This window comes from Miscanthus floridulus, chromosome 8 (assembly GCF_019320115.1).
Source record: "Miscanthus floridulus cultivar M001 chromosome 8, ASM1932011v1, whole genome shotgun sequence".
Lineage (NCBI taxonomy): Eukaryota > Viridiplantae > Streptophyta > Magnoliopsida > Poales > Poaceae > Miscanthus > Miscanthus floridulus.
The window spans coordinates 58,495,595-58,504,669 of NC_089587.1; the positions used below are offsets into that span (position 1 = coordinate 58,495,595).

General features: G+C 41.5%; 1 protein-coding gene and 2 pseudogenes across 1 annotated transcript; 2 read left to right on the forward strand and 1 right to left on the reverse strand.

Annotated features, from left to right (window-relative positions):
• The first annotated feature begins 245 nt into the window (after positions 1–245).
• On the forward strand, positions 246–2,526 carry LOC136472205 (NADH dehydrogenase [ubiquinone] iron-sulfur protein 6, mitochondrial-like). The gene is made up of 3 exons (XM_066469940.1): positions 246–444; positions 2,025–2,109; positions 2,227–2,526. The coding sequence occupies exons 1-3, from the start codon at positions 310–312 to the stop codon at positions 2,337–2,339; spliced, it is 333 nt and encodes a 110-aa protein (XP_066326037.1). The 5' UTR covers positions 246–309; the 3' UTR covers positions 2,340–2,526.
• Positions 2,527–2,682: 156 nt separating this feature from the next.
• LOC136472206 (secretory carrier-associated membrane protein 6-like) lies at positions 2,683–6,135 on the forward strand (annotated as a pseudogene).
• A 597-nt stretch (positions 6,136–6,732) lies between these two features.
• On the reverse strand, positions 6,733–8,852 carry LOC136472208 (choline-phosphate cytidylyltransferase 2-like; annotated as a pseudogene).
• Between the last annotated feature and the right edge of the window lie 223 nt (positions 8,853–9,075).

Sequence of the window (9,075 nt, forward strand, 5' to 3'; positions counted from 1 at the left end):
AGCGTCTACAAGGTGAGTGTGCTTTGTATGTCTGCTGACTGCTGTGCTCCATCAGGAAAAAGAAAAGACTAGCATCAAACTAACTAGAGCCCATACTGAATTTCCCTTCAATCCATTATTTTCTGGGCCTACCTTTCTTCTCTTAGCCTCATGACATATTAGTAGCCCAGCATGAGAAGCCCATACCACAAATTGGGCCGCTTGACCCAGTAGGTACATCCGCAGAAAAGGGCCCTCCTCTTTCTCTTCCTCCTCCTTGTTCTTTCCCAAATTCCCCAGGCTCACCTCGCTCGCTAACCTTCCCCAGCCATGGCGACCGCGACGCGGAGGCTGCTGCCCGCGCTCCTCAAGACCCTAGCTCCAGCCGGCGCGCGCGGCCTCTCCACGGAGAAGGCTGTGGGCACCGCCGCCGTCGTCGGCAGACACACCGCTAAGTGGATGCAGGTGTGTGTATACATGTATCCCTCTCCTCACCGTGCCCCCACAATCTCTAGATTCCGATCCGCCTTGGCCTCGCGAACCCAGACCATTTCCGTGTGGTTCTTGCCCGATTCGGCGGGGAAGACCGCGCCTTTAGGGGTCCGCATGTGGTGGTTATGCTCGGTGTGTAGCCCGCGCCGGTTAACTGGCTCACTGCCCTTTTCTAGTTTAGGTCGTCCTGGGTGTTGTTGAGACATTTTGATGCGCTTGAGGAGTCCTGATAATCGATTAGTTCTTACAAGCTGCTGGATGCATGTTTTATGTTGACGTTTCTGTCTGTTCCTGGTTAGATCTGCAGGTCTTGTCTTTTAGATTTACCAGGCATCATTGTATTGCTAGCGTATGTGAATCCATGAGAGACCACATATTCTTGATCATTGGTAAACTAAGTATGCTTTGATGCCCATGCAATGGTTTACTGTAGTAGTTGGCTATTAGCATTGTGAAGGGCTATAGGATCATGTTAGTGACTTACAGTTCTGGTAGACACAGCTTCTATATGACAGTTTGTTTATCGTGCCTTGTTCACATAGCTATGTGCCTTCAAGGAGCTGGGAATGGAATAGATAGTTTTTTTCTGCAGTACCTATAAGCTTAACATGTAGTGGCGCCTTTAGGTAATAAGCACTGTTTTCTGAAGTAAAAGAATGTATTTATATTGGTTTGCAGACTTCAGTTATGCTTGGATTAGATTTAAGTTTTTTTAGTTGATTCCTATGGGTGCACCTTTAGATAATATAAGAACTGTTTTCTGAAGCAATTCATTTTATATAGGTTTGCAGATGAGATTTAGGTTTTATTTAGCTGATTCCTAAGGAAGCTATCATCTTGATGCAATGTGTATAGGTTTGAGCTGATGAATGGGAGCTCACTATTGATGAATGTTCGAATTGCACAGTTTCGCGCTACATGTTTAACATGTCCTGTAGGTTATTATGTTTTTGTGTGTTGAGATGAGTTTCCATTGTTGATCACATGAAACAAGTTTTTTTTCACTTAGGAAAGGTAGGTGGTTGTTACAGAGCAAGCAGACAAAGCAGGTTCTCAACATGGCTCTTATATTTTGTTTTTCTTCTAGTATTATGATGACTTCACAATTCACATCAAGCACTATCCTGCATGCTGAATGTTCCTGAAATGATTTATCGAGTGGCGTGAAGACCAAAGTTCCTTGTTAGTAGAAACAAAATGACTACCGGAAATGATTTATTAATTCTGTAGTTTCCAATAAATATCTTTGAAACTTGGAACTACTTCAGGATTTGTATCTATATCTGGTGGGTAGCATCAGTTAGTATTGGAAAATTAAAACCAGCATTTGAACCCTGGGCCAGTCACACATGAGATGAGCCTTGCCACCTGACTACCTGAGTCCTCATCCAGTTTAATAGTTTATCATTGTGAGACCATGATAAAGTTTTAGCTTTTTGGTTGCTATGATATTTGCTGAAGTTGCAGACCTTTTCTTTTTTTCCCCCTCCCTTCTCATATGGATCACTTTTCTTCCCAATCAAATTTTCTTTCATTAATTTTATTTGTTTTAGGACACGAGCAAGAAGTCACCAATGGAACTGATCAACGAGGTACCTCCAATCAAGGTTGATGGTCGCATTGCCGTCTGTGAAGGGGGTAGGCACCAAAGCTGAATGTGCAAACTTTATTTATCTTGCACATTCTCAAACTGATGATCATATCATACATTTAATGTAAAACTGACTTACCTGTGTGCTTGCTGCATTGTTTCAGCTTCTGAAGGTGTTGGACTTGGCCACCCGATCGAGTATATCTGCCTTGATCTGGAGGCACCTAATGTATGCAAATACTGCGGTCTCCGTTATGTTCAAGTTCACCATCACTAAATAGGGAAGATACTGCCGTTTACCGCTGCAGAAGTTTGGAGTTGAGGAGTTTGTGCATGCACATTTGTTTCACAAGTTCTGCTAGTGTACTTTGTACTATGCTTGAGGGCAAAATATTACCTTTGATGATCATCCTCTTTTCGGATGACTTTTTAATAATCCTGTGTTAACTGTGGGTTGATTTTTCTATAGATGAATTATGCCCCCCCCCCCCCCCCCCCCCCCCCCCCCCCCCCCCCCTTTCAGAGTCGATACAAGCTATATGTGTATTGAAATCCAACTCTGAATATGAAAAGTACGGAATTAATTCTGAGGGCAATTTAATCTCAGAAGTTTTGTTTTTCTGGAGATCCATGATCCAAACATTTTCCTTGCTGAGCCAGTTTAATTTATTTCTGGGATCCATGTGCTTCAGTTCGGTACTTTGATTCAGAAATTTTCAAGTCTTCCGGGGAGTTCATTGAGCATTTTATCTGCTTTCTTGGTTGTGTATCCGTTTGCATCTTCATGTTCTTACAAGATCAATATGTTTTTAATGACTTCAGAAGTTCAAATAAATAATAAAATGCATGTACCTGATTCAAGTCATAGTTCAACTTGATTGTGGTCTTGTGGGTAGGATCACTGATGAATTGTATCGAAGTGAGCAAAAAGAAAATGCAAACATTTTTCTGGCCTCTTGGTTATCCATGACGTGAATTTCCTAAACTACCATTTAGAAATGCCCAAGCTTGTCAGTAGAGGGGCAAATCGGCATGACCTGGACGCTGACAAGGACCAAAGTGCAAAAACGGGCATTAACTGAAAATAACTTCTTTCCACTGGCCACACAAAAATTATTAGGCCACTCAGATTCCGGGTCATCCCAGAGGCCAAAGGACGCCAGGATTTATTCACGCAAGTGATTGATCTTCTCCATGCCTCGTAACAACAATCCCTTCGACGAAGAAAATGTCAACCCTACCGCGGTATTCATGGTCACTCAAATTCATATTCTTTCCAATGATCATTTCATTTATAAACATCGATTTTCTATAGTTCAATCTATTCTCTTGGAAGAAGTCATTTGTTGGATGATCTTGCATCAATACCTCTAGATTATGTGAACAATTTGTTCTAAATGCACCAATGTTCCTCTGGCTGGGAACGTTTGGGATTTCTGGTAAATTCTTTTGCATTCTGATCTGGCTGCAAGGAACTATTGATACGTGAATTGAAATTTATCAGAAGCATCTAATGCTAGATCTTGCATTCCTCATGGGTTCTATCTCATCCATGCAAGGCTCATCATATATATTCATGAATTTAGTCAGGGTGTCAATGCAGCAAAATAACATTATCAGTTTATCATTTGCAATGCCTTTCAGAAAGCAGCAGCAACAACAACACCAGCTTCTGTGCCGTCCAGGAAATCATGGCTCCCGGCAGGCTTCGGAGGAAGCGGCAAGCATGGCGCAACCATCGACATTCCCCTCGGGGTACATTATTGAATTGTTCAATGTTCTTGCACTGAAAGTCGATGCACACTACATAATCTTGGTGTTCTTACAAGATTAGCATGATGTTTTATCCTTGTCTTATGGTGTTCTGTTGCTTGTAGGATCCTAAGAAGGAGAGGGAGCTGCTGTCATGGGAGCAGGACCTGAAACGGCGGGAACAGGTTCAGTCGAACACCTTTTCATTCCTATTGATCCTATGAGATCACTTCCATAATCAACTAGAATTTTTTAGGTGCCATGTGTTCATTTTAATTGGTATAGAACTCTTTCTCTGTGTTGATTTTGTTAACCAAGTCCTAAAAAGTGTGGGATTTGCTGCAGGATATTAAACGGAGGGAGGATGCAATGAACAGAGGTAGATCTACTATACCATTTGCTTTATGCTTCAGTGGTTCAGTGTCGTCAGAGTACTGAAGATTCATTTGTTTGCGCAGCTGGTGTCACTGTGGAAGTGAGAAATTGGCCGCAGTTCTATCCATCATACATCATGATATAGCCAGCGAAATACCAATCCATGCTCAAAAGTTGCAATACACGGCGGTTTGCTAGCTGGCTAGGTACTTGACTTTGAACCTATATATCTTTCCCTATTTCTTGAAATCATAGCTGATTTTTTTTTTCACCCTGAATTGCCATTCATAGAGTTAATCATTTGTGTTGGTTCTTTTTTCCAGGACTGATTGCCTGTCTCGTTTGGAATCTGTTTGCTGTGTTGGTGGAATCAATTCATACTGATGGTGACCAATGTTTCAACGTCCAGTCAATCCTCTTCAGTATATATGTACATTTTTCCTGATAGATTTCTGATTTGCAGACATCGTTATTTTCCTCCTCGCTGTAATCTATGCAATATCCGGGTGTCCTCTTTCATACATACTTTGGTACAGACCTCTGTACCGTGCGATGAGGTTTCTTCAAACTATTTCAAGTTTCCGTCATTATTAAACAGCACTTTATAGATATGCAAATTTTGAACTGGTTCTCTGCCATCTGTTGTCCAGAACTGACAGCATGGTAACCTTTGGCCAGTTCTTCGTCTTCTACTCGGTAATTTTCTGTGTTTAGTCAAGTTTCATGAATCTCAATTTAAAATCTTGGAAAATTCTAGAACAGTAAAATTTCTACTAATATATTATCATAGCTTGAATTTTCTCACCTTTTCAATTAGAAAAGTTTTCTCACTCTTCATCTTCTGATCATATAATGGAATTCTATGTACTGAGCATCACAATGGCTTGATATGTGCCAGGTGCATGTTGGATTTTGTGTCATTGCTGCAATTGCTCCTCCAATAATATTTAGGGGAAAAACTCTCACGTGAGTATAATTAGTAAAGTTCTATTTTTTTTCTGAATTTCCTCTGCGATTTCTCACCACCATTTCTTTACTAAATCAGGGGTGTTCTTGTTGCAATAGAAGTTTTAGATGGAGATATATTCGCTGGTGTAAGCTGTCCTGCATTATTTTATTTTTTAATAACATTTTTATCTCAGTTCATGATCCTTTAAGCTAAGTGAAATCCCTTCTGAGAGAACTAATAGTCAGATTTTTTGGAGTACTGCAGGTGCTTTATCTTTTCGGTTTTGCACTGTTTACCTTGGAATCTCTTATAAGCATCTGGGTGCTTGAGGTCATTGCCTATTTCTTCATTTATTTCATCCTTTTCTTGTTTAGCTGCTTATTACAGTTTATCTTTATGAACTCATCTGATTTGGCAAAAATGAAAGTCCTAGCATCTGTTGCATGAATTTTATAAATTCCTCACTCAATTACTGCATCAGATAAGTTTTTGCTGTATTATCATTTTTTTTTGTTTGTATGAGTATTGCTCTCCGCATCTACCGCGCGGTACTGCAACTGTATACTAAACTGGTGGTATCATGATCCTGATCCCTCTCTCTTTTTTGTAACTCTTTTTGCAGAGAGTGTACATGTATTTCAGAGGGCATAGGTGAAGACTGGCAATGAGATAATGAAGTCATTCAGAAAAGTAGTTTATCTGAGAGCAATATCAGGGTGACAGGGTGTAAAGCAGAAAGTTCAAGATTAGAAAATAATGAATTCGCTGTGCCTGGTTATTTTTTTTAGAAGATATTTTTTTTATAAGGCTGTGCCTAGTTATTGTTGTGTTCAGATCTATTGCTATGTTTGTATGGTAGTGTTAGTCCCCCCTCAAAAATCAGTTGCAGAGTTTTAGAAAGGAAATGCTATGATCAGATGTTAATCCTTTGGTCAGGATAGTATGTGTGTTCCACCATTTGACATCCCCAAGTTAATAGTTGTATCTGTGTTTATGTTTCCAATCTATTTCAGATTTATCAGTATACTGTGTTAAGGGTATTATAGTCATTGTACTAATCTAGTATTTGGGTGCTCTCATGTACTACATATACCCCATTTGGGGCTGTTCAATAGAACTGATTATCCATCCATTCCTCCTCCTCTCACTCGTAACACTATGGAGGCAAGTTTAACCCTTAAGACAAACATGCATCCTTCTAATGTTTAAGTTACAAACTTTCTCAGTTGACTCTAAGTCCTGTTTGATCCAAGGAATGGTGCTCATCTGAAAATTTCGAAATATGCTCTAACATATCAACAGATGAGCGAATTTTGCAGTATCTACTCCTAGCTATGACCACAAAAAATGGAGTCTCAGCAATACGCGGTACCCATAAATTTATCATTATGTCCCAATGGACGATAAATTAAACAAGAAGAGATACATGAGCAATATTCAGTTCATTTGGCGGTGTATCTCATAGGTCAGCACATACTCAGAAGAAAAGGGTCAGATTCTTCGCATCTTTAGTTCTATGGAAATAATAACAGCACCTAGCAGGTGCCAGATGAAGATGCTCAATCAAGGAACAACAACTGATTGCATACAGAAATACGATTATTCTTAACATTACGTAATCTCCTGGTACAACTAAACAATGATTCCTGATGTCCTACAAGAACATGCTATTCAATCTCATACTGTTACACAAACTGTGGGAATATGATCTCCAGTTCTGCTTTTGTCTAGTTTGATTTGGATATTACAGAACATTACGAGTCGGAGTCCTCTCCAGAAAGGTTTGACTCTGACCTGCCTTGCCTCTTCAATCCCTCCTGAATTCGATCTTTAATGGCGGTTTCCTGTTGAAGGAACGAAACCAAACCAAATGCAGTTTGTGGTCACAAATTACTTCTAGAAATGATAGGTTACTAGAATATTCCTTATAACTTGTTTACCATCATGTGACAACCTTCCTCAAACTTCTCAAGAAACCCAACAATCCAACGGTCTGCATTCTCCATCCACTCCACAGGGTTGGTTCCAGCTATCTTTGCCGCACTGTGAAACTGCGTGTGCAGCACATTTGATATCAGAGTTTTACGAATCATGTGAAGGTCTGTCTCAAAATAGTTGCAAAGCAACTTGATCACCTTCTCTTGATGCTCCTTCACCTTCTCCCTTAGCTTGCTAATCCCCATGTTGACTCTCAGTTGCTTCTCCTGATCAAATCACAACAAAATGACACAATTGAGAGGCTATTCTCATTCTCCTGTCTTCGGGAGAAATTCCTGTGGACGAACAAATCACCTTAACATAGCTGACGCCAAGGTCTTTACGGCTGTACCCCCGGGTCAGATTCCGCATAATGTACTGGTTGTAGTCCTTCAAGATCCTCATGATGATGTCCGATGTCGAGATGCCCTCGGTGCGCTTTGTCTCCTTGAACTTCCCAATAGCTTTCACCTGCATAGACACAATCATCAGGCATTCCCTCACCTGATTATCAGAATTCATAGATGCCTAAATGACAAAACAGAGAGATTCAAAGGTCCTAACAAATTCATAGACATCATTGGCAGCTCCACTCGTGTCAGCATATCTGAAACAGTCAGATTGCGTTAGTCACCTCTCCTTTGATCATTTGGCAAAACTTTGTTGCATCAACACACACTTACGGGAGCGCGTCGTGAGCGACATAGTCGATGTTGTGCTTGTCGATGAACTCCTGGTTGATCACCCATGGAGCATCCGGTATAACCTCGTCAACCCACCTTTGGAATTCAATACAGGTAACCAAAATACAGGTAACTAGAATATTCCTGAAAAATGGGCAAATCTTTTGCATATTCAAGAAAAAAAAATACAGGTACCCAAAATAGTCAGAGAGAACCCCCATCAGTTTCGGTGGCAGTGCCACCACTGAAACCCTGAAAAATGGGGAGGTGGAAGCTTACTTGCAATGCCGAAGCGATTCATAGCGCTCATCCTCGGTCATGACGGTCTTTCCTTTGTACATGTGGGTGATCTCATCACTGCAGCAACCTACCAGCAAGTAGGTGTTGGGAAATCTGCCGAGAGAAATTTAGCAGAATTCAAGTTTAAAAACTGATATCAGAATATATGAATTTCCGGACTTTTCATCATTTCTTTTTTTTAAATGAACTTTTCATCATTTCTTCTAACTAATCACCTATACGATTCATATCGCTAAATAATCAACAAGCAGTCTGCCAATCTTTTCAAGACAATTAATGGCAGTTGGCAGCTGCATGTTCGACCACTTCCACACGGATTTTCTTTTTGATGTTCAAATTAATGAGTAAACGAAAATAAAAACAATCTGAACGACTTTACAGGATCTCTGAATAATCCAGTTGCGAGGTAAGCACAAAATCTGGAACAAGGCAAAATAAGACGGGAAAAATTAAAGATCGAATGGATGACGAGGCGCTCACGACTTCTTAGCCTGTTCGAGCGCGCGCGCATGGCCGAAGTGGAAAGAGATCGTAGATGCCGTCGGCGTACACCCTGAGAGGCCGCGCGTCGGAGCTCACCGATGGCGAGGTCTCCGCCACAGCCTCTATCGCCGGCTGCTGCTGCGGCGCCGGCGCCTGTGGCGAAGACATGGGATCGTACCAAACCGTCTGCGCCGCCGCCGGCGGCGGCGTCGCCGTCGCCGTCGCCTCCGGGACGGCCGCGTCCTCCGCTGGCTTCATCGGCACCACTGGATCCTGGTCCGTGGCGACGAAAAAAAGGGCGGCAACGGTTTTGGTGGACGCGGGAAAATAACGACCGGCAAAAGGGGAAAAAAAGTGACGGTTGGTAGATTGCAGGAACGCTGTGGGTCCCACAATTCGCACAATTCGAGGGAGGCCGTTGCTATTTACGGAACGGCAAATGCTCGGTTGTATGTACATATAATAGTATGATTTACTTTATTTTGTGAAATTTC

Bases quoted from the DNA above. Each gene is read 5' to 3' on its own strand.
- LOC136472205 (XM_066469940.1), top strand. From the start codon at position 310: ATGGCGACCGCGACGCGGAGGCTGCTGCCCGCGCTCCTCAAGACCCTA. The intron at 445-2,024 runs GTGTGTGTATAC...TATTTGTTTTAG, and splicing joins ACACCGCTAAGTGGATGCAG to GACACGAGCAAGAAGTCACC. The intron at 2,110-2,226 runs GTAGGCACCAAA...GCATTGTTTCAG, and splicing joins CATTGCCGTCTGTGAAGGGG to CTTCTGAAGGTGTTGGACTT.